The following is a 26,536-nucleotide window of genomic DNA, read 5'->3' as shown; positions in this document are numbered from 1 at the left end:
TTTCGCACGAAAGCAAAGGTCGTGGCAAATAACATCGTTTCGCTGTACGCGCATTTTCTTGTCGCGTGACTAATAACAAGCCGCTCTTCGAGTTCGTCCGTAGCTATTTAGCCGATAATTATAGTGAGTATTACACGGCTCTCTGGTGACTCTCTTTGTCGAAGAAAATCGATATCTACGAGAGTGCAAGTACACGCGAGGTCGTTGAGTAATCGAATCGAGATTTTCATTAAGTTCATCCCGAATTTTAAACTAAAAGTGCTTTGTTCATCGATCCGTTCCTTACGGCCGAAATATATATACCTTGGGAAATAAAAGGTTGTGATCATCTCTTTGCAACGTGCCGCAACGTTACGAAAAACAGCGAAGCACGCGAACCGGACAATCATTGCTGATGGAAAAGTTAGCTGCTAAGCTACGTGAAAGATAAACAAGAACTAATAGGTTCGTTTTATCTCGACGGCATACAAAATATTCAATCTTGTTAATCTTCTCGTTCGACTCGAAATACGTTTTACGATAGACTGTACGATTTTATGAATTATCATTAAAGTTTGTACTAATGTTTTGCTATATTGCTTTTACGTTTTAAACGTAGAAAGTGTAAAGCGATTAAAAAAAAAATAAATCTTAATATTTAATACTCACCTTTTGCAGTTACAACCGATCATACATCGCAGCATCCAAAGCTTCGGGAAAACCAGATGCAGCAGACTATATCCTCGCATATTCGCAGCATATATCCTTGATTCTCAATTGAAGACTGTTGATATCCATGTTGTATACACACAACACACATACATATGTGACACAACACACGCACGAAACGATGATTGCGAGAGCATAATATCGGTCTATTAAATACTTTGTATGACCGTTCTCGCGATCTTTTATTTTCCCGAATTCAATTTTTATACGCCGAAATATCAGTACTTTGCGACGATTTTCTGTTTCTGTAATCGGTATTTTTGCAGAAATTCTTGTCACAATCCATTCCGCAATACGATCACTCCCGAAAAACTACAAATTTGCTACTATAAACTCGTCGAGATACGGAAAATAACGCGTAATGTAAAGTAATACAAGTCGGCTCGAATGACTTAGATATGGCGGTTGACCTTGCAAGGCCGCAAACGATGGCCAACATAAACAACCGATCGCGCTCACGAAAGTCTTTCCACGAATCTCGCTTGCTACAATTCCAGGATGTTTTCATCCAAGCGAATTTCGTACAATCGCGTTCGCGGCTGATTCATTCTTGAATGTTATATCATCTGAAGCATGTATACTCACGGATATCATACATTCCGGTCGTCGCCGCGCAATAAATCCGTCGAAATATGGAAAAGAATACAATGATCGACATTCTCACGTCCGATCCAACTCCATTATAGTTGACTCCGTAGGGGTGCCAACTGATAGAAACGACCAATCGCGCTCGAGAAACCTTCGCCTATATTCAGACGAAACTCGAATTCTCGTGATTTCAAGATGTTTGTCATCCAACAAAATTTCGCACAATCACGTCCGCGATATAATACTAGCCGATTATTATCATCTTAAATTAATACCTTACGTGTTTACAGCAATTCAATCCTCCGGTTTAGTTGCAAAATCTGATGTCAATTCCGTCGTCTACTTACGACGAACCGCTAATAATCGCGAACACTCGCAATAAATAATACAATATGTTCCAACATTCGTTTGTCACTTTAATCGACACTGCCGACAAAAATTCGCACTCGCTATGCACTTTTAACGAGTAAAATACGCGATTAATCATGGAGCATTCCAAATTGACACATCGTAAAAACAAACTGTCATGATTGCGCGTAGTTTAGATTTATCGCCAATACTGCCAATATTTCAATCGAAATAAATTCGCGCTACTCGCGTCCTCTTTCCCGCCAGCAGTTTACTTGACCTACATGATTGGTCGATTTCCTTATGCATGTTTATTATGCAGCTTATGCAAATCATGTGAATATACCTTGTGACTATTGCGGTTACTTCCAGATGATGCTGCACTCTATCGGGGATCGTATGTAACAGCGTCAGTACTGTTCCAGCTTTCTTTCGGATTAATAGTGTAGCACTGCTTTGCATAGAAGAATCTTTTTTTCGACGATGGATGTGCGCAAAAACCTAAAAAAGAAAAGTAAACGCACGAACGATGCCATTGCAATTGGCGTCGCGACGCATACGTCTGCCGCAGTATGGAGATATCGCGGAGCGAGTACGGAAAAGAGAAGACGATCGAAAAAGCGCACACTATTTGCCGCCACCAACTTGGTTGTGTACGAATCACCGAACAGGTAGCATTGATGTCGCCACCTGACGAGCGAACAAACGTCATTCTTTGTTTTCGTGTTTACGGTTGCATATGTTCTCTCAAATTGCGCAAAACGTTTTTATCTTTCGTTCGGCAAATATCTATGCGAGTAAGGAACTAATGATAACGTGATTCCGTTAACATTTTCTTGTGGAGAAACGAAAAAGAAGTGCTTTTTTTCGAACAATCTGTCTCCGCTTGTTGTTAAACCGGCCGGCCGGCTTTTTCGCGCACCCGCACCAAGTGACAAAAATCTTGAGCAGACCAGCGATCAGAAATAAAGACGGGTAAAATCGATAAATGAATAAAAAATTTTAAAAGTAACAGTTATACTTTTGAATAATGAGTTCGAGTATCAGAAAAGAGGTTAGGTTAAGTTAGGTTATCATACTTACGAATTTTAAAGATTTTTTTTATTTTACATGTACAAACGATTGATTTCCGATAAGATTTCATAATCGAATTCGATATCATACACACTTAAAGATAATCTATTAAATAAAGCTCATTTAGTTCATATTAGTTTTGATGGATTGAGAAATTTATGAGATTATGAATTCTAAGTTTAAATTTGCTACTTTATTTTTTAAGAACTACGTTCAATCATGAAACTATTAATGAATCTTGGGCTGTTATTTCAATTATTACTATTATTTCGCTAGTACAAAACTAGTACAAATTTCGATCGCGAGCTGCTCAAGATCGTGGAATATCACGCTCTAGTGGCGTCAACATCGTTGCAACTTCCTTCCGGACCGCCTATGAACAGCACATAGAGGAATCTCCTGTCGAAGAACGGAAATCGCGAGTGAAAACCCCGAAAGAGGGAAGTAGTAAACCTGCGGACGACGCTGTAGCTTGGCGTCGCGGCGCATGCGTTACACTTGGCGCCGTGCTATCGCGATTTTACAGTGCAAGTGCGGAGAGGAGAGGAGACGATCGAAGAATGTGCACAGCTGGGCGATTGATCCTGTGCGGTTGGCATCGTGAGCTCAGTCGTATATGAACCGTCGAGTGAATCGTGTCGGTGTCGCCACCTGACGATCGAACAAGTTCCGAACAAGAAACACGATCGCGAACAGCCGTTTTTCACTTCATTTTCTCTTTTGTTTCTCTAAATCAAGTTTCTCGTACACAATCGAAATCGCTCGTGGTCTTAAAAAGTTTTTATCCTTCGTTCTCCAGATATCTGCGAGAAACGGACGGTAACGCAGTATCGCTATTATTTTGTCACCTCTCCGCCGGTGGTGGGCGGGAGTGAAGTAAGCGCCGTTTCGTGAACAGTCTGTTTCCAGAGAAGCACAACGACGAAATATACAGCCTGCGGTACACATAAATCTGCGCGTTACAAAGAAGAGGTTATTTGTTCCGTTCGACGACAACGAGGACAGGCAACGCCGACAAACGTGACGTAGGCAGCAGGAGCATGTGAAAATGGATTTTAAGAGCGTGGTGTATAACGCTGCGAGGGACGGCAAACTCAAACGGCTCAAGGTGAGTGCTTTTTACCACTTTATTAACACGCAATAGTTACGTGGCCGAAACACGGCTAATTTTGGTATTTCGAACTGAATGACTGACTCATAGCCCGTTAAAATCGGTACGATCCTAAAGTCAAAAGTTTGACGTCATATACACGTGAAGGTAATTTGTAATTAAGAGCATTCCGACTGATGCACATCTGTTTCCATGTGCAAAATAAGTGTATTCGGTTCATATCGGCTTTGATGAGACTAATTAGGTCGAGGAATGTTTCAAGAAACTGTATTGAATAATTACGCACAACGAGTGCGATATCGACGCGAAATAACAGTTCAGCTTCTCGTTTGCAATATTGTTGCAACGGTCTTCGAAGCTTTGTTCGTGTTTCGAGGTCATCATCTCGAAATGCGCTGCTTTCGGGACGGCTCGTCCCGAATAGGTTAATTCTCCATGTTTCTACGAGGTCGTTGCGTAGATCAAAGATGATTCACGTTTGATTTTACAACAAGAATTACCTTGTGAGCCATAGATTTTCTCGTTGTAAAGAGTAGATTTTTTTTTGTTTGATATGATCGAAATGAAAGTCGAGTAAGTGGAAGTTGCGATATTTCGTTATAAAAACAGCTCAAACAGTTTTTGTGCGTAAAATTCTATAACAAGGCTGCAGATTTTCTCTGCACAAAGCATGATTTTTTTCTTTGATGTGACCAAAATGGAAATTGGTGACGGTTGTTTGTTCGTCAAAAATGGATCAATTACTTTTCATGTGTAGAATGTGTGAATTCGCGACTTTATTTTCCGTTGTTTTACATTCACGAACTACAAAATTAACATACAAAGAAAAAGAATGCGAATTTCAGGTTATTATTTTGATTATAAGTCCGTTTCACTGTTACAAAGAAACGGTACATTCGAAACCGTTCTGTTTTGCTTTGTAAACAAGTGAGAGATCAAATCTTTGCTCGCGACAAGTAACAATATTCGTGTGACGCTTTCGGAGCACCATTTTTAAATCCATTTCCCATGTATTCACGGGAGGATGGCATTTTTGTGGATATGTGAACGAGAAAAATATCCATTGTGAGAGAAAACGAAAAATCTAAGATACTTTGCTTGCAAGGCGATTATGCTATTCAGATTCCACACGCATTGAGTTTTTCTTCGCTTGCTTATACATAATTAATGACATGGTGCCTACATATATTTAAATGTAACATAGCTTTTAAAAATTTAACAGTAACATTTACAATTCTAATATGAAACATTAACGAAAAGAAAGGAAATTGTATATAAATTACTCGTGTTAATGGGAAAAATGGGATTAATAATATAAGATGTACAATATATATCAAGCAATTAAACAATTAAAAATAATCTAAGTAGATAAATAATTAAAAACTGCTGCCATTACACGCCCGTTTAGATTGCAAATAATGTGATAATTTAGATATTCTACGCGACAAGTATACACATAAAATAGTCAAAACTGCGTTTTGCGTTTCTACGTTGGCGCACGAATTTAGGGTAAGTATTTGCAGCTCACGACGACATTATAAACGCGTCGCGAGCAGCTTATGAAACAGAAACGGCGAACGCGCAGGCTTGTCAAGCGTAATTTCGAAATTCCGCCACGTCCTATTACTATTAGAATGTAAAATAATTCACACACACACAAGAAAGTTTCCAATGTATAATTTTTAAACTCATTCAAGCAATTGATTTATCAAATACAATGCAATACAATATGCAATTTATTTATGGAAATGTAACATTTTATAAGGATTGTTAAGAAGTAAGGCTTAGCATAAACAAATTGAATTTTAACTTATTGACAAATTTGTCAATTTTGCTATTTTTATGTTAAATATTTTTGGACAATCAGGATAAATTAATTGAATTTGAAAAATGATTGATGCCATTTGTCACTTTTATCGAAACATGAAAATTAATTTCTAAGATTTCTTGGCTTTTGGTTTCATTATCGCATATTTATTAAGCATTTTGTGTAAATCTTCGTGATTTACTAATATCTTAAATCTTGGAAATCCATAAAATTTTTGTTGCCTGGTTTTTTTTTATGAATTTTTCGATATTTAAATATTCTTATTTGTGGAACGTCTTTGCAGCAGCATCGAAAGTTTTCTGCCGGCTTTAAAATTTCCCTGCTAATGTTATATTCGTGTTTCCTTACCGTGTCCGCGCGTTAACAGACCGTGTTAAAAAATCATCTCTAACGGTACTTCGTTTGCGTGCGATTCTGAAACATTTGCCACGGTTAACCCTGCAGTAATTTATGACGAAATCTTAATAATACGATGAGCATCGAATTCTATTAGATAAATATGTGAAATTTCGGAATATTTAATATATGTAATGTTCAGAATTTGATAGATATAGATAGATATAGATGTGTATTTGACAGATATTTAACATATTTGTTCAGAACTCTTATCACATTATGTTTTCACAATTTTTTGGTTCATTTGGAACTAATTTTTCCTAAAGAAAATGCGTTTATATGTATATTCATTCAGTCTAACAAAAATCACAAAGATCAAAGAACGTAAAAGTCATAATTTATGAATCTGTAGACAATAGCATTTTTAAAAATCAATATTACAATGAATATCAATATAATAATCTATGTGAATGAATATTATATAACTCCGTAGAAGTGTATATTCATACAAGTTCATGAATTTCAGTTTTATGTAACGATATCAGGTATCGAAGTCAAAGTGCTTTTCATAGATAGCTCAACTATATAGCTGAACTATATATTACTATTCATGCTGTATTTATACTGAGGGAATGTGTCTCGCTTCACTTTAATATTTGATATTCTCAATATTTACTGTTAATTAATTTAATTCCAGTTAGTCGATATTAAATTCTAATCGATTTGTTCAAACGGAACAATTGTTTCATTTACTCTTTGTTAACGATATCTCTTCGAAGAAAAACCTGTGGGAATGTACTCAATTGAGATTAATTTATCAGCTCGATAAAAGAGTGAGACACTGATAAAATAGTGATAGCAACAAAAATCGTCGTTGAACGAAATCCATCGCTTTCGGAAATCTCCGCGGCGAAGGCAAGAGACGTGCGTGCTTTTCTTCCCTCTTTACTCGCGTTTATCTCGAGTAGGAAATAGCCGCAGCAAACAGCAGTTATATTTAGTAGTGGAACGTCACACACATAGTCGCGTTTTACGGTTGAACTTGCCTAGTCGCGCGACCCTACACGTTTATCTCGCAACTGGTACGTGCGCGTGCGAAAAACATAGAAACCATATAGAATTAATTACAAAGAACTCAATGACGATCGCAGCGATTGAGCAATGCGAAGGCTGCGTCTTATTGACAAAATCAGTATTGCGCGTCTCTTTCTCTGTCAAGAACGGCAAATACGCTCTACTGCGACGTCAAACACTATGTAAATATACGCGATTAATGTGCTTCCGTTTGCCAGTATTCAGTTTCAACAGTCTACAAACAATGTATAAAGTACATTTTGTCCGAGTCATTAAAATTTTTCGATTAATTCCGAATTAAAAAAAGAAAATTACATATTCATGAACAAATAAAACGCGGCGCGTCTTGCCATAAGAACAGTAATCATATTAATCCATTATTAATGAAGTGTACGTACGCAATATGCGTACGAACTGTATGCATAAGAGAAAAAAAGGTATAGTGACTAATCTCCGAACGTCGTCACAAAGTCGCGTTCTCTAGGCTGATACTTTGCGATGCAATACGCAATTGAAACAATGATATATATTCTTGTAGGTTCTTCGGAGTTAATTGACCGACATAGAACGATGAATCGGTCGATAAAAGTCCACACTCTTAATCGCGATATTAATATTAATTAATATTAATATTAATTCATACAAAGCAATCAAAATGCAAATTGATTTACACGCTACCTGTCCCGTATATTATCATTGAATTATCATTTGTTTCTTCATTCACGATACAGTCTTCAATAGTTCGAAAATAAGATACTTTCATCGATGATGATGATGGGATTAATATCTACGTGCGAAAGTGTTTTCGACGAGCTTCACGGAGATATCTTATCGACAATCACTCATGATGATTAATTATTGACACTTTGAAATTATATTGTATAATAAATTTATCAGGATGTTTTCGCAGTTTGACTTTACCTTTAGTAATTCTTTGTATAAAGACGCGTTCCTGCTTCACTTTGCTTAAATTTATGATTTTTTTTACGATTAAAATGTATTTAAATTTATTATGAATTTTTTAATTATACTTACAAAAGCTTTCTGTTTGTCATGAATTCTCTGCTTTATATAGCTTATTCCGAAAATATATTTTTACATTTAGAAAAATTTATTTTTTATACTTGCAAATATTTTATAATACGTTTTATTACATTTAATTTGATATTAATTATCGCAAGTTTTCCAAATTAAATATTATTTTATTTTTTACATCGCAGTATTAAACAAAATATTTCTTTATTGGCTTCTGCGTTTTATTACGCATACAAATATATTTGTGCTTCTGGCAAATAATTTAATTATAATTAATTATATGTGTCTGAAATTAAAACAGCAGCGATTGAGAGGCAAGGAGTGAAATTAAATATTTTTTCCATGTACTTATTTGTAGTTTTGAGGGAAAGTATACTACCTGGCGGTTATTAATACTCGTTAGTAAATTAGTGAGACGTCGTCAGGCGCGCACGTTACTTGATTAATGAGAATTTACGAAGTAACTCTCACACACAACGTAAATTGCCAATCGATCGTCAAACCGCGACTTGCCACGGCAACCGCTCGTATTCGAGAAATCTTATTCGAGAACCGAACTCGACTTCGCGGGTGACAGGATATATTTATCCATCCGCGAGTTTACTTAACCGTTATTGCGTTGATGCTGTTGCAATTCAAGACTGTACGTTATATACGCTCGCGTATGCATGCTAGCGTGGATGTCGATATAACAGCTGTTGTTAGTATAGCATAAGGTTATATTTTATTCGCCACCGAGTTCAATCGATTATCCACGAGCGAAAGTCAGCGCGTTTTAGTAGACGCATAATATTACAGACACATATTACATGTCTTGGACAACCTGAAAGCGTATACATTATTTGTGCGGCTATTTCGCACAAAGTTATTTCTGACGTTGACTTTTCTTTCACGGAATTATTTGCGAGGTATCGAATAGGAATGTTTGCTCACTTTTCACGACGGGTGAAAGTTAATTTATCTCTTATCGCTTAATTATCAGAGTTATCAAATCATGTGACCAAACCTTTAATTATAAAGTTCTCATACGCTCATATATCATACAGTCTAGAAAATACGGTTTGATAAAAACACGAGGTCCACGTTCTCGATAAATCCGCAATTATTCATTGCTTCTTATCGAGCACTTTGTAATGGCGTAATTGTTTTATGTTAGCGGACTAATCATTTATCGTATCTTAAGTGGGACATCTCAATTCAAAATTACACTTAATCCGCGCGTTAATTTGTTTGTTAACACAGACAGGGTGATATTTATTAACGACTCCACAGCGACACCGGGATCGATCTGCCGAAGTTTATTTATAAATTCAGTCAACAGGCGTGCTCGAGCGCACTGTAGATGCGAATGGTTAAAATAGCCTCGTATAGGTGTAACCTGAAATGAACCAGTCAATCGGCAAAGCAACGATCCCGCACAGGGAGGACCCCTGACCTTTCAGCGGTTATCGATGAAAGACGTGTTATCATCGTCACGCAGATTAGAATCGTCGTCGATTGGTCTGTCTGCACGCCGAGGCATAGAATCGATTTTGTCATTCTGCATTTTGCGCACTGTATAATTTGCAATAATATCATCCAGCGATCACTTTTTTCGCGGTTCTTTTTCATCGAGGATAAACATGCGCGCTCGCAATTAGTCGATTATCTGATTACGAGAACGATCTCGATGTTCATCGTCCACAATTGCGCGGTGTAGTTAGCGCAATTAAAACAATTGAACGAGGTTGATTATCAGAGAAGCCCCGGTTTAGATTGGTCCGGCGCGCCGGACGTTATCAAACTATCGCTGGCGTGTTTTTAACGCAGTTTCGTGTACAAGCGTGATATCCGCGCAATTGCGTAACCCACGGCGGCTCCAAGGTTGACACTAATTTGCAACTTGATTCCATTTCTGATTTCAGAGATCACTCGACCGTTTCATGTATTACCGCGAAATAAAGTTTTTTATCTTTAAAACCGCAACGCGTGTAAAATCGGCGACGAGCACGCAAATGAACGCGGATATGTTTAATTAAAGGCTGCAGGAAGTCTTCTGTCTAGTAATTGCATTAATTATTCATCATACAAAGAAATTGATAAAAGACAGCAAATTAATGATCATTGAGAAATTTACGCGCATTATTTTCCTTCGTCGCCATGCTTCAGCTCAGCTTAGCAGCAGCACAATTTGCAATTTTTATCATCCGAATACATGTTATCTAATCGCTCGTATATACGATTGCAATGTCTACACAATAAAATTGTAACTAAAGAATAGTGTTGAGACAGCATAGGTGATAAATATGCTATCAAATGGTAACTAAGCGTAATTTTACATGAATAATGATTAAATTACATATAGAATAATAATAAATAATAATAGAACATATTGTTTTCTCTGAAAAAATTGTAAATTAAATTTCTTCCCCAATTTTTCTATAAAACGAAAAATAAATTATAAGACCAGTTTTCTATATATTAAAAACGCATTTTCTTTATTTTTAAACTATAAAAGTTTGATTAATTTTTATTAAATTCTATTTTTTAATGACATAAATTGCAGTGACTCGCTCTTGACAAGCTCGTATGAGATGAGCCGGGCTAAGAAACGGAGATATCTGACTTTGCTCTCGTTTTGTGATTAGTAGAACGTTTCGCTCGTTGGGTCAAATCGAGAAAACATGTTTTGACGTAACACGAGAGCAAAATGCCGTAAATATTCAAATATCTGAAAAAAGACAAAATAGGAAGTTTTTTTATGATGTATGCACTGACGTAAGTTTATTAAAATTGAAGAGGGGCAACAAGCAATTACTTTTTCATTATATTGATTAATTCTCCACGCAAATGCAGGCTCGGAATTTAAATTCCACGGTCGCGCGTTATGTAATCCCGAGTCTGAGATGACGCGGACAGAAGTTACAATGTGGCTGATGGTTGAAAGGTACAGCGCGAAGATCGATAAGGACCTCCGGTCTCATTGTACTATCTCTATTCGCAGTCCTTTCTCGCCGCTGCGAACAAAGCGCGGCTCTCTCTCCCAGCCGACTGCGTTTACACTGCTCGATGTAAGCGACTCGTAATAGCAGAAAGGTTTTCGCTCGATACCTTGACATTGCCTATAGCTACCGCACCGCTCTTTATGCCACCGCGCTCTTCTGCGTTATCGAACTCACATTTTTTTTGGCGATCTACGTCGTTTACATTTATATGCGTTACCTTCCATCATTCGTAATCATTCGTTATGTTTCGTAATCTCGTGCCGCCGCATTCACGTGGCTTTGGTAATTAGCGATTGATATGATGATTAACACTTTAATTCTCCAATTATGCCTTATAATATAAATCGAAAAAGTTGATTAATAAACGAGAAAAGAAATGAGAAAAGAAAAGAATCAGATAATAGAAAAAAAAGAGTGGAAAATTTTGTTAATACACGCTATTCAATTTAACAATAACGTTAACTCAATATAATAAACTTATATTAATTTGTATTTATATATAAAATTATGGCAATTTTTTCAGAGATTATTTAATAGCTTAAATTACTCCGTTAATTTATTCTGTCTTTTCGTATCACAATTTTTCCCGAAAAATTACCGCTTGTTTCTTGAACTTTGAATCATCAACATTCACGATGCTGTCTTTGTTTCTGGGCGAAATCCGAGCAGCAGGTTGTGACACAAAGCAGCTTGTGCTTCGGGTAGGATTTAGCGTGCTACGCACTCAGGATTTCTGTGCTGAATATTTATTTAACTTCCAAGAGAGGATACCGTCGAAAGCTGACCCGCACTTCGTTGTTCTTTCTTCCAGTGAGTGAATTGAGAGGGTTATTGTCTCCAGGTGTATTCTGGAAAAACAATGCTCGACTCTCGGCGGATCCCTTGTAAGGAGCGTGCAATTGTGTTTGTTTTTATAAGATAAGAAAGAATCGGATAAACAGACAGAGACATGTGCTGCATGCATCAAAAGCACAAAAATAATCTGAATCTGTATTTAGAGAAATGTCTATTTATAATCGTTTATTTATGATTGAATTCAAACTCGAAATAAATTAATATCATTTTTGTTTATATTAAAAATTATTAGAATTTAATTTCTCAAATTGTTACATGTCACAGTATTCTACAGTTGTATTTATTGATAGATACTTTTGTATAAATTCTCTTAAAAATATATTCTTTAATAGTAAATAGGCGAAAGAGCATCGTTGCTCTATTAAATCTAAATATTCCTAAATACACTTTGATCTCGCGTCGTGTCGCGTCGACTCTTGAAAAACGGATTAAAGTAGATTCTCATATTCTAATATTACTCTACCACACCGATTAAATACACAGTGAGTCAGAGGCAATTTTGCGCGAAATGAGACGACAAATATAGATAAAACGATAAGGAAAAAACGCACTCTGGAAGTTAAGCTCAAAGTAATAAAGTATGGCAAACGTTTGATAAATATTCTCCAAACATTTTGTTATCACATTTCTTGCAAATTATTTCGTTGAAAATAATAATAAAAATTTATCCCAGGTACATATGTTTAAACAATCGTAATTAAAAGCTATTATTTTGTTGTTAATAATAATAATACTTAATAAATATTGTCAATTGAGTTTAGAATCTCGTTAAGTTTATCACTGTCGAGCCTTTATTTACACACTACGAAAAAACATTTTTATTTACTCAAATAAGATTGTATTTTTTTTTTTTTTTTTACGCAAAAGATGCGTGGTGTAATATAATATCCGGCAATCTTTTTCCAAACCGTTTAACATCTCAGCATTAAAAAACTTGTTAGTTTATATATAGCTGATAATGAGTTACATGGCATTAAACGTTAAAGATCATTAATAGTAATTTTTTTCACGTCGATTTATTTACTAAAAACGCGAATAATTGCTTTGTTTATTACCATTTTATAAGCATTGTACAGTAGTCATTCTTTATAAACAGCCAGCAATTCTGATCTGATGTTAAAGTTACATATGAATAAGTTAACATGAATAGTACCACTTAGAGTACCAAACTTTGATAGTAGTCGATAATTAGAAATTCATTATCTATTATGTGTCTAATTAACTTCAATAATTTTTGTTTGAAAAAAAAATATATTAGAGTATATTAATGTATAATATATCTAATTTAAATACACGGATTATCTGCTTTAATCCGTTTGTGTATCATCATTGATACACATGGCGTTCTAAGTGTGATATGAGTTTTGACTTTAATACAATATTTTGTCGAATATTACAGTCACGTAAGTAAATATAAATATAAAATATAAATACAAAAAACTCATTGTAAGATAATGCAGCGATGATAGTGGCAAATATAAATGTCATTCTGTGAGTATTGGTCGATAGCCAAGGTATAATGCAGCGGATATAGCATTACGACACGTTTGTGCGACACTTCCTGCCGCTTACAAAGTCACGCGATTGTGTCATGCAGATCGGGCAAATCTGCAAAAGCGGGTTAATAACGATATCAATGTAGAACGTTCGCGCGTAAGCGTGAACACAAATGCGTTTACAATATTTAATTAATTGCGATCCACTTGCACGGGCGTTTTACTTTCACGATTTTTCTCTTTTAATTGCGTTGGAAATTACATCCGTGAAACGATTATCCAATCCTAGAAGCATTATAAAAGTAATACATTTTCAATTCTTGCTAGATGTAGAAGAATGATAGCTCGTGCTTTTTCAAATAAGAATTCCACTGCCTTCGATTTTTTATAATGTGAGAAATTGCGCGTCATGTCGCTCAATGCAACAATGTATAATATTGCGTGTGATCTGTTTACGCAAAACCCGATGCAATTGAATGTCGATTGTCGACAGCGTACTACGCATCTTGCAATTCTGTTTTCCCCATTGACTTTTAATATTTCGCAAGTATTTTGCTTATTTATTAACATAGAGGAAGTATCGAACTTGTGAACAAAACGAAGATTATGTACGCGTTGCAACTTCTCTCGCACGACTTTGAAAATTTACTGGATTCTTATACCGTGAAACGCGGAAAATCTGAGAGATTATTATCAATGATTCATGGAATCGCACTCATGTGTAATCACGATCAATATCGCCCACTCTGGAAATGCCTATTATTTGTAAGTATTTCTGTATTGCCTCATTTGCAAGTGCGACGTCATTGCAAGAATCGTTTGTTTTTCCTTAACAGAATGTTAATTTACATAGGGTGATTCAATTTTTGTTAGAAATTGCATAAAACAAGCTGTGTCTTATCAGAATTCAATAGTTTACTTTAAAGCTATGTTGTGCGATAAGATTTTTCTGGAAAACATAAATTTAATTTTTTTCAATGATAGCAGTTTTTTTTTTAAATTGACGTGTTTAGCTTTGGGAACATTTACCTTTATCTAGGAAAATCGAGTATTCTTCAAAACAATTGTTGCCGATACCTTTTATAAAGTCGCTTATTTCGTAACTGATGGATACGTAATACATTCATATTTTAAACACAAAAGATATCTCTAATTAGGATAGTGATCGAGCAAGTAATTAACGAATACATAACAAGTTAGATGATGAAACCCAATGAATTTAATGAATCGAATGAACTTTGTTCGCCACACTTCGTTTGCATTGTAAAGCGTTATAACATAATCGAATAATGATGACGAACATAATTTTCACACCTAATGACTGTGCAATAATGTAGATGTTTGCCTTGGAATCCGGATAATTATTTATAAATAATTTTAAATAAAATTATACAACTTACACACTATATATTACAGTGCTGCTCAATCTTTTTATACATGCGAGCTACTTTTTTTAGTAAAGCGATCTCGTGATCCACTCATGTACGAGGAAAAAAAAATTAGGATTTCAATGTTTTTTAAATATATCAATAAAGACAAACTAAGTGTCAATTAATTGTAATAATAGATATCATGCTTTTTTAAGTCTATAATTTTTGACAATAAGGTAATCGAAATAATTTAAAATAATAAATTAACTTATAAATTAATAGGAACAAAAATATAAAAATTAAAAACATAATTTTGTATATAATATAATCAAATAAAGTAAAAATCGAAAAAGCATTTCGCGATTGATCAGTAGATCGCGATCAACTGGTTGAGCATCCCTGTTATATTATATAGTCAACTTTTATTTGGATTAAAATATGCTGACTTAACAACTGAATAAGCAATTGAATTAAGCTATAAAATCAATTTTTGATTTAATGAAATATAAATTTGTGTCATTCAGGAATGCGGTAAAGTCGTTGTTTTTCTCTCGTTTACATTTTTTCCGGAATATTTTCTCGGTGCGGCGATTGAAAGTACTTCCCCGCGCATTACTTGTCTCATAGATCTTGCTTGATAGCATTCTTGTTTTCTTGAATATGCAAATTGTATGTAATGTATTTCGAATCGATAGTTTTCTCGGCACAAATTGATACATTGTAATTTCCTACTGCATTGCACAAGCAGCGGAATTCAACATCTTTTTATGTTATAAAATATAATGTAACTTTAAATTTTTATGATTTTTTTAATACGTTTTTAAGAGATAAAATTATAATTAAAAAGTAAATACATATAAAATAAAATATAAAGATATATATATATATATATATATATATTTTTTTTATAAATTAAATTATTTAAGATTATCAAAGTATATCATACAATATAAATAGCTAATGCAAATAACAAATAATTTTTTTTAAATATCTAAAAGACAAAAAAGAATAAGGAAGCATGATGAGTAATTTTCAAAATTATTTCGAAAATTTATGCATAAGTCGTTAAGAATCTGTTACTATTAATTATACGAAAAACATATGTTAGATAATATAATTAATAAAGTACAATGAATAATGTCAATCAGTTATATTAATGCAGACGCGTATCGTATCGACTCTTACTCAACAATTTTATGACTGCAATCACGCGACATCGTCAACGATAATGTCACCGGTTACAACTGCAGTCGTAATACTTTCGTCGAAGGTCCACGTAACGATGCCGGTTAGAAAGTAAACGCGCCGTGTAACTTGACATAACTTGGCCTTACGTGTGACCGGCGTCGTCAATTTCGCACGTTTCGTTTCGCTTCTTCAATCGAGCGGTTTCTTCTTTGTATCTTACGTTTGCTCACATGATGCGATTTCACGATGTATCGATTATGCCTCATGTAGGACCACACCAGACGACTTTTAATACGTACAGCTGTTAATCATTTTTCATCCCCGTGTGCGTTTTTTAAATTTAATTTGTTTTAAGCAAATTGATTATGCAATTGTTCAAGATTAATTAATTTTCACGTAATTCAATTCGGTTGATAAATTAATTTATTTGTAATTTAATTTAATTTAATGTTTTTTGCGAAGTTATGATTTCTCTCTCTCATACGTTTAATTTATGATAATTTACCGAATTATATAATAATATGTATCGTGTACGAAATGTGTGTATCAAATTACGTACGATATATATAGCAGTTATAATAATTTTATTTAATTAAATATCCGATGTCAACAAAGAGACTTAATGACGCTACAGTCTGATAAGGCAATATGATCATGATGACTGATGATGTGAAGCTCCATACTAGGAATCGAACCACACGCGCGCGCACGCGACACACACACACAGGGCTAGAATTCATATTTACGCTAGAAATACACACTAGCATAACCTGTTGCACCTTCTCAAGATGTATTATGCAACAAAAGTGTATTAACAATGTTATTCAACATTATTTAAAAGACTTTTTGCGCACGCTACACTCAAAAAAATATTTCGCTGATGTAGATTTCTAGATATCGCAACAAGAATGTATCGCTATTTTTCGTATCTGTGAAAACATTGTTTGTCACATATAGAATTTATAGCAGTAATGTTCTAGCAATAGCTTCTGAAAAATTTAGGTACCATTGCTAAATGTTATTCATTGCATGATCTAATACGTGATTGATCTTATATAGATAGGCGCTTTAGAGAAACTTTCTTTTTAAAGTTCACAAACAATACAGATATATATTCTGTTTCTGTCATCTAAACTGATTAAGTAATTACATATGCAATATCACAACAGTTGCTAATCATTTATCTGTTTTAGTTAATTTTTTACACCTAGAAAATTTTAGCTATTATTGCAAGATTATTTTTTTGAGTGTACTTTGACGTCACCGGCATTAAAGAGTCTAGATGCTTAAGCTTGTTAGAAATCTTGTTCCAACGAATTTGTTTTCTGTTTTAAATTGATTTTAATTATGCAGAAATTTTATTTGTCTTGAAGAACTTATTACAAATAACAAAATGGAAAATCCCCGAATGACGTTTAAAATTCTGTTTCGAGTACAATTAACACTTTCGCGACCGTTATATATTCGGCTCTGCTCAACGCTTGAAGCCGCTCTATTATATTGAACTGATGTAAAATCCGACATTTTATATTACACGACCTAATACAATCATACAAAAAACAGTAAACGTAAAATTACGTGACCGGCTCCTGATTTATACCAAAATATAAACGTAAAAATGTGAGAGGCCGCGAAAATGTTAAATTATTCAAATAAATTGTGTGTATGCGCGCGAGGCAAAACAAAGGCCGCAGTTTTCCCGAGATTATGCGAGATAAGCGTCCATCCGCGTCCGATTTTCTTAGCGTAATCGTCTCGCGCAACGCCACGTAACCGCTTAAACAACATTACCCGACTTCTCACCGGTACGACGTCCTATTATGTAATCACGCGCCGTTGGTAAGAGCCGATCAGGAAGAACAATTAGAAAGCTGCACGAAAAGGCATTCGACTGCATGAGCGCTTATGCGATTCGGCCGTTCGACTGCTCGTTGACAGTGATGGCTCTTGCAATTTTTAGACAAATCAAAAAATTTTGCCACAATAGTTCTTATATAAAAATAGTTCTCATAAAATTGCAAAATATGTTATTTATTATATTGCGAAATGATAATAATTTTTGTAGAATTATCGAGAATTTTGCGAATATTGGACAATGAGAGGCAATTTCTATAAAGTTAACATAATTCGCGATGTTTTTTGTTTTAACATCTTCTAAGACAAGAAATATCAGAAACTTCGTAGATTCGGTTGAAGTCGTATTTATACCGCGTGATGTACCACTTTATCTTGCATCTTTTATTATCTTGTTTTCGATACGAAACCTCGCCTTCAAGATTGCATCTATCTATCGTAACTATCTGCAGTATCGAGCTTGAACCGGCAACTTTCTCGAGCCTAATACATCCCTGAACAGTCGATCCACCTCCAGCGTTATAGTCTTTCTCCTACTCTTTTCCTAATGGAGTCGTGCTAAATCCTTGTTCAACTCGAGGAAGTAGGCTCAGTGATAATTCGAACTCACATCGAGACTGTTGCTCCGTTTTGTATTTGTATCGTTCTTCGTTTTAATTTTCTTTTTATTTGGTGATCGTCGGCGTCTATCTAATTCTTGATTCTTCGAGATTGCGAACGGCTCGCAAATTTTCACAATATATATTAATTCAATTTCACAGTTTGCAGAAAAATCATTTCCCCAATTTTTCAATAACTCTATATTTGTTTTTTGAAATTTGTACGATTCGTTCTTACATCGTCGCTCGATAATTCGATAATTACTGGATGCATTGCTAATTAACTCGTATATTTACATTTCATAAATGCTCTTTACTCGCGTGATGAGATTTCAAAATGCATTTTAATTTTCAATTTGCATAATAACGAATAATCCTATCGACGTGACTCGCTAGCCGATGCAACGCAGTTCATTGAAATCAATTGTATTACAGATAAATGATAACGGACAACATCTCGCCGATATTTTTCGAAACATCTCGAACTTCCACTGTGATTTGAATCGCGAAAGTTTATCGGTACATCTAAATATCTTCAAGTGCAATTGATGGAGCCGAACGATAACGAGTTATTTACGCGGGTAAGTTTGTCGCACGATATTCAATTGGTGAAAGTTGTATATATTTGAAACAAATCGAAAAAGAGGCTTTAAAAAGGAGCTCTGATAAATTCTACGTCTAAGAAAAATGTCTCAAATCGCTCGGTGCAATGTCACATGTTGGACAATCGTAATAATATTTGCAGCTACGAAAATAGCTAGGAAACACTCCCTGGTAAAACTTATATTTAAATCTCATCATTATAACTCATTGTTATAAATATGATTCGCAGATCTATATCGTTTTGTCTGTTTGTAATCGTTTGGAATCGTTACGCAGTGCAGAGCATAAGTTTAATATATATTTATATTCTAGAGTTGAAATTATTGCAAGTATCTCAGCAGACTCCGAATTTCTTTATATCTTTAAATTTTTTTATTATTAATTAACTTAATATTTAAAAATTATTTTGTATCTTTATTCAAACAGCAACAATTGGCCATGAATCACGGCAAGAAATGCCAAGGTTGTCTGTGTGCGCTTAGAATGTCGACAACCTTCGTTCGCACGACTTGGGTGACGTTCTCTTTGGGTGTTTTCCAGCAAGGAACACAAGTCGATTTCTAGGGCAACTTTCACAATCCGATTTTTCATTGCATCGTTGATAGAATTCTAAGATGCTATATAAATTTCTAATTGCCAAATAAGGTAACATTAGTTCGCGATTCTAAATTTACATAGCATTTTAAGATCACAAATAATGAAATTGGATTGGAAAACCGCCTTTAGAAATAGACTCGTATCGATTTGCGCTACTGCAAAGCATCCTTTGTTGCTAAGGCATGACAGCGTGTTGCTGGGCAAACCGGATTCCACGCGCATGTGCAACGAACGTAGCATCCCGGATAATTATTCCGGCGAATGCAGTATTCCGGATAGCTATTCCGGCGACAGTTGGAAATCCCGGTACCGTCAGTCCTGGTGACGAAGATGCGGAAAATTTCTCCTGCATATTAAAAGAGAAAGAGTCCCATCCGCGCGAAAAGTGGACTGACGAAAGGCGCGCGCGCACACGCTCACATCGGAGTGTATTTTTATCCGACAATAGTTCGTTGTCCTTAACGAGAAACGTTGATCTCTCTCGGTCGGATAACTCGGGAACCATATAAATTACGAAACCGGATGAAACTCATTCCAAAAAGTCATTTGGATATCTGTTACAGATCACTTGAATTTTAATGTGTCCTTGTTCCTCATCGAACGGATTTTGAACGGAACAAACAAGAATAAAAGCAAGATGCAAAATACTTCCGCAGATATCCCGTATATATGTTTTTTTCTATCCGTTTTTTTTGGATCGCAAAATGAATTTTGCATATTTGTCCGCGATACGGCATGCTTAATGTCATTTGATTGATTTATTTTTGACTGAAATAATATTTTAACTTAATCATTGTATCGTAGAGAAAAGAACAGTTTGTTTTTTTATTTCTATTGAGATTAAAATAAAATGGCGTCTTAAAATTGTCAAGACGGAAAGAGAGAAGAAACAGAATGTAGAAAATGTAGTCAAGACTGGCGGACCTGATAATAATGCCGATTGTTCGGCTTCTCAATCACGATTGTTAAGCTTCTGCGCATTCGTTACGTTTTCAATTGTCACGATGATATCGAGTTCTAGTAATCGCGCTTAGGTTAATGATCTCTCCTTAACAAAGCGTCGCCCGACGTTGCCGTTATTTTCATCGGGAGTGACGAGTCGCGCATAAAAAGAAAAGAAGATTTCTATATTTACATACGCATATATGCATTTTAATACCAATTTGAAAGAATAAATTGTTTTTCGAACGATCATTATCATTTTATCCTTGAATTCGCGCAGCTTTCGTTCCTTTAATTTATTATGTTGTACAAGTTTGCATAATGTATATATTTCTAACACGATAAAACAGGAAATATGAAGGACGCAACTTCCTTATAGAGAGATAATTTTATTATATACGTATGCTTTCAAATTAGTTTTAAATTTAAAATTGATCGCTCAGCCGAAACTTATTTGGAAAGAACAATTTTCTACAAAATTGATAGTACAATGCGCGCGCGATTATATCACGATGATTGATCATTAATCGAGCGTTTATGTATAAGCGGAGAAAAAAGAGGGTTAAATTGCAGTGTGACTTGCCCGATTTTCCGGTTTCTCGAGTAATAACGAATAATGGTCGACATGGATCGCTTTCTAAATAGCTCCACGATTTTGCGGTGCGCAGTTGACAACAACTGTTATCGATCGGAAATATTCGTACATTTATCCCATATCTTCTGGTAACAATTATAGCAATAATCGTTCATCACGAAACAACGACCGAGGTTTGGGCGAGTGCAATTTGCAACGTTCGCATGCTCACATTGTCGTAATCGCAATTGTCGCGGAAACTTTTTGTTCTGCTGCTCTGGAATAGTCGCGCGCAATTGTTATACCGTAATTATCAAGTGTGGCAAGTCGGTCGAGGTCAAACGTGACAGTATTTTCACGGTGTTTTCACGTAAATTGCTTATTTCGTCGAAAAAGCGAATGTGACCCTGTTTTTGTTGAAAAAATCGACTGCAATCTCGTATAAAAATGTATTTTGCGGCAACGCGGTTTACAAGCTGCATGAGCAAAATAGATTATATCTAATTACATAAAATATATGTAAGAATTACAAATTGCGTAAAGGCTTATCTAACTCTATTGCGTGCATAGATATTATGAAACATTAATGTTACATATAACTAGGCACATTCTTGCTCAAAGCATTTAATCATAAATATACTTATTATTTTATTTATCCATGCAATAAAATGAAATCGAATGAGTTAATAATATATCTCATGAATATCGCCGTGCATTATCCGCGACGTGCGAAATTAATATACGGATAATCACGGTTTACTGATTTACCGGTTCATTACCGCGATTAATTATACTCATTCATACTTTATTATTCACGCCGTTTCTTGTAAGCAGTAAAATCGATCGTTAATCATATTCAATCAATACGACGCTATTTCCTTCAAAATCGTAAAATCTAAGTTTCACGTGCGAGATTGATAGCGCTTCTTGACCTATTAACAAATTTAACAGATAGTCATGAATGCTGACGTGAACGAATCGCTAAGTATATACGAGTAGCCGTGCTACTTCGCGCAATGCAGCGTAAGCAAACTAAAGTACGAAGTGACGAACGTAAAATTTAAAGTGGGACGTGTCTTCCACTCTCGCAACACAACTGCGCGTATGCATTATTCAGCCGCGAAACAAATGTATAGCGCGTCTATTGCGGAACGGTACTTGACCGCAGTCTCACCTAAGTATTGGTTTACTACAGTTGACGTTGTCAATTTTTACGACCGGACCATAAACCGCGGATTAATGATATATTGGTAATCCAAACGAACGATGCGTGTTTCGGATTACCGATTTCTCCGTTATTTTCCATGATTTTTCCACGCCGACGTTATGTAGGTTAAAGTATGGCAAATTAGGAAAACTCTCGCGCGTGAAAATGCCCTTTGCACACGAGCGTGGAAGCGGCTTTGATTAACAGTCAGTTGAATTAAACAAAGAAAGACTGTGACCCATTTTTCGCAAGAGACAAGTGTTGGGAATAATATGACAATAGCGCCGTGAACGAGACGAAAATAATTTGTTATTCAGGTCTGAATATCCGTGGCTATCTTATTCGTTTCGTGTCGAAACCGGACCTGACGTTTCACTATCAATACAGTTGCGAAAATCATATCTGGCATCAAAGAAAATCAGACGCTATGGTTTTACGCAATTGTGCCACTCGTAATTCTTCGCCGTTTTGTCAAATTGACAGCATTGTTTTCGCGCTCCCTTTTTTGATCTCATTTTATTCTTACGTAATTCTCGAAGGAAACAGTCCTGACTTTTACAATCTTTCTTCTGTCGGATACAACCTTTACTGTTACCATTGGTTGTCCGTTATTGTTACGGACGGAATCAACTGCTTTCCGCAGCTGTTGCGTGTCACTTAAAGTGGAAAATTATTGCAGCGCGGAGATGCTCGTAATGCGTGCATTTTCTTTTTGCGAGTGTAAAGATGAATATTTTATTTTGTCTTTTACGAACTCGTTTCGGCATGTAACTGTTCTCATTACCTACATTTTATCGAGGAACCAAACATGACCGGGAGTGGAGGAAACAGAAAATCAGAGTAGGGTGGTCGAAATGGACCTACGAAAAAGTAAATTGATTACACGTATAACGGCGCCAGCCGTAAACAAGTACCGTAAATTTGGTGAGAGAATGGAAGACAAAAAATAGCCCCATTTTTTGTTTGTTAATCTTTATCTATATTAAGACGAAAACACGAGCTATAAAATTAATTAAATATTCTGCATTTTAAAATCACATTAACATTTTTCTTCTACATTATTCTTCCTACCTTGAAAGTATCTACATAACTTTTCATAATATTGATATAATCACATCTTTAAGAGTTTTTATATTAAAGAATTTTGTGTTATAGGAATTTTTAAGCGATGTATTTCATAAAAAATGTTTCGTGAATTCATTGTGAAGCCTGTTTCGTTTTTAGTACAGCAGAGTAGGGCACTTCCAAAAAAGTAGGTTCTTTCTTCATTAATGGCGGTAAGAATGTAAGGAGGAGGAGCGGAACGAAAGAATCCAAGGCGGAAAAGTATCGGCTTCGCTCCCCACTTTCTCCTAGTAGTGGCCCATCGTAAACGGCGGTTCACTTGTCACGATGGCCCAATGTCTCCGATTATTCGTTTAACGGTACTCGCACGTCCACGACGGCTGGAGAGCGATGATTTCTCCAGGAGGTAGTGGGTTAGGGATTCGGCTCTCACGTTCAGTCTTCTTCTAAGCGGGTGTGCGCGTGCATTGCTCCGATTTCCGACGAAGAGACAACCGTCGAGACAACCATCCCGATAACTCTAACGAGACGCGACGTACCGCTTAATTTCGCCGAAGAGAAACTCGCGATTTTTTTCCGGTGCAATCTTCTTCAAAAAAGTGCAGACTGTATCGATCGTCCTCGATATAATTCAGTGTGATTTTGCTTGCTTTTTAAGCGCGATATTCAATTCGCTGTTGATTTGATAATAATGTAATTATTCGCTGTGTTTAACATGTCCCGTGACAATAATATCGTTTATTAATCACTTGAGCTTCAGCAATGTGATCGTGCATTTCCTGCATTTCATGTCGAAAAGTGCCAAGAAGCATTGCAATAGATTTACCGATGACGCGCAAGAAATAATAAACTGAAATTGAAAATTAAAATATAAATAGAAATATACATTTTTTCCGGAATGACTGGTTGAAAGCCAAGTTAATCTTTTATATGGGAAATGAAGAAATCACTGCATTATATTCTCTAATTGTAAGCAAAGCGTGGAATAGTGAGAGAAAGGAAGGAAGCGCTTGGCATTTTTCGACGTGAAGCAAGAAAAGCGCGATTGCGTTACTTGGCACTTTTCTCACGCATTCTTGCGACCGTCTCCGGCATTCAAGCGTTTAATTAATAGCTAAAACATGAATTGTCAATACTTTGCAAATATTGCTGTTATGTAGCATCTAGCTGCAAGCTATATTTAAATCTCGCACATTCGTTTCGTGACGAAATTCGTTTTCGCGTGAAGGATGTGTTGAAGATTTTGTCATCTCGCGGTACATTGCACGGTTTCCTCGCAAGTTTGCAAGTCGGACTCCCCTGTCAGTGACGCAAGGATCTCGTCACCCAACGTTTAAATAAACCATATCCGCAGAACATCTACGTGACGTTCAGATCGACAGTGAACGTCGGACGCGAGCAACTTTGCAGGATTTTATCTCCAGACGTTTGAACAGACATCCGACTGTTTTTCTTTAAATTACACACACACACTTCTCTCTCTCTCTCTCTCTCTCTCTCTCTCTCTCTCTCTCTCTCTCTTTCTCTCTCTCCCGCTGTATTCAACATCGAAGTTTTCTGTATTAAGTTAAATTCGTTACAAAGGTCGAGGTTATTCGCTAGAAAGAGTCGAGCATAATAATTATAAGAAAATAGCAAAGAGGATACCGAATACATAAAACACTGAATGGCAAAGTTGTGAAAGATGGAGACAAATTGTCATAACTGAGAAGTTTTTGAAGTGTTTTTTTAAATAATCCATTGGACGAAGAAGAAGGGGGATTTTGGAATTTAAATATTTATCATTCGACGAATCTTCTTGGCCTTCGGTGAACATTACACCAGTCGACTTTGAAACCTTCTCTAGCGCGTATCGCACGTGCGTGCTATTAGTCAGCGTCCGTGTTAGTTCGGTTAACCGCTACAACACGGGTTCCGTACTGTCAAACGTAAGTTGATGCGAGAGCTTGTGTCGTAACAATAACAATTTTATCGGTGCATTGCACGATTAAGTTCGACGACGAGTTATGAAATCGGATCGAGAGCAAAATTAAATAATCGTGAAAGAGAGGTTCATTAACCTCGGATATGTATAACTTAATTAATTAATTCGTTCTTGTACACTTTTTCATTGTTTTCTGCGAATATCTTACAATGTTTGATTTGTCAAAAGTTGTGATGTGCATTTGTTTCTTCTCCCTCGAAAGGTGTTCTTGGAGCATCGGGGCAAGGATGAGGTAGGGCAGTTGGTCGGAGCCAAAACCCATGGCGCAACGCCCTTAGTCATGGCATGCCGGAACGGGCATTATGATGTGGCAGAGTACCTGATTGAAAAATGTGGGGCGGATGTGGAGCAGCCTGGATCAGGTGAGAACCTTTCATTAACGACCTTGATCGGGCCATTCGCCCGACTCGGGAATAACTCGAATTGTGAAAGAGATATTTGGCAAAGACCCACTTTTTTTTCCCCGAGAAATAAAAGATGATTTTAAGAGTTAATGTTTTCTTGATTACACATTGATAGCAAATTGTGCAACAGACATTTAGTCATAATAATTATCACATAAATACTCGTCAATATTCACAGTAAACACTGCATAATCTCTGTATGTTACGCCGATATCATCTTTATGTCTGCTTGTTGAACCGTGTTATTTTATTTATTTATGATGATTACGTTTGCGAGTCGTTGTTTGAGTTATTTTACAAGTTCTACAAGTCGGAATTGCATTTTCGCTTTGATACTGAGATATATTATTTGACCGTTTCTGGCGCAGTTGTTTTCGAGGGCGAGACAATCGAGGGTGCACCACCCTTGTGGTGCGCAGCAGCCGCTGGTCACCTAGCACTAGTAAAACTCCTGGTGCGACGAGGAGCTAAAGTAAACTCAATCACGAAAACAAACTCCACGCCTCTGCGGGCCGCATGCTTCGACGGACACTATGATATCGTTAAGTTTCTAGTGCAACACGGAGCAGGTAAGAGGAACACAAAATATGGATACGTAAATTTTTTATCATTTTCACATTCCGCGCATTGAGAATATTATATTTTTTAAGAATAAGTGAAAGTAAATCTAGTTTTATTAAGTTTTTATTTAAACGTTCTTTAAAAGTTGATC

At 35.9% G+C, this 26,536-nt stretch overlaps 2 protein-coding genes across 4 annotated transcripts in view; one reads left to right on the top strand and one right to left on the bottom strand.

The window, feature by feature from the left end:
• Positions 1 to 1,839, bottom strand: part of gro (groucho) — a 65,006-nt gene extending 63,167 nt beyond the window's left edge. Inside the window, exon 1 of the mRNA XM_012377503.2 lies at positions 649 to 1,839. The gene's annotated coding sequence lies outside the window, so the exon portion shown is untranslated. The remainder of the gene's footprint in view (positions 1 to 648) is intronic.
• Positions 1,840 to 2,386: 547 nt separating this feature from the next.
• Positions 2,387 to 26,536, top strand: part of LOC105678290 (protein fem-1 homolog CG6966) — a 28,201-nt gene continuing 4,051 nt past the window's right edge. Inside the window, exons 1-4 of one of the 3 annotated variants that reach the window (XM_012377492.2) lie at positions 2,387 to 2,619; positions 3,056 to 3,826; positions 25,623 to 25,782; positions 26,193 to 26,393. In XM_012377492.2, the coding sequence (XP_012232915.1) occupies positions 3,767 to 3,826; positions 25,623 to 25,782; positions 26,193 to 26,393 (421 nt within the window). In that variant the 5' untranslated portion in view covers positions 2,387 to 2,619; positions 3,056 to 3,766. Of the gene's footprint in view, positions 2,620 to 3,055; positions 3,827 to 18,480; positions 19,030 to 25,341; positions 25,365 to 25,622; positions 25,783 to 26,192; positions 26,394 to 26,536 lie in introns of those variants that run through there. The other 2 variants (XM_012377493.2, XM_067356528.1) reach the window with 2 other exon arrangements.

The sequence above is a fragment of the Linepithema humile genome, chromosome 6 (assembly GCF_040581485.1).
Source record: "Linepithema humile isolate Giens D197 chromosome 6, Lhum_UNIL_v1.0, whole genome shotgun sequence".
NCBI classification, from domain to species: Eukaryota; Metazoa; Arthropoda; class Insecta; order Hymenoptera; family Formicidae; genus Linepithema; species Linepithema humile.
Note: the sequence above shows the minus strand (reverse complement) of the source record. Positions and strands in the feature narration are given on the sequence as shown.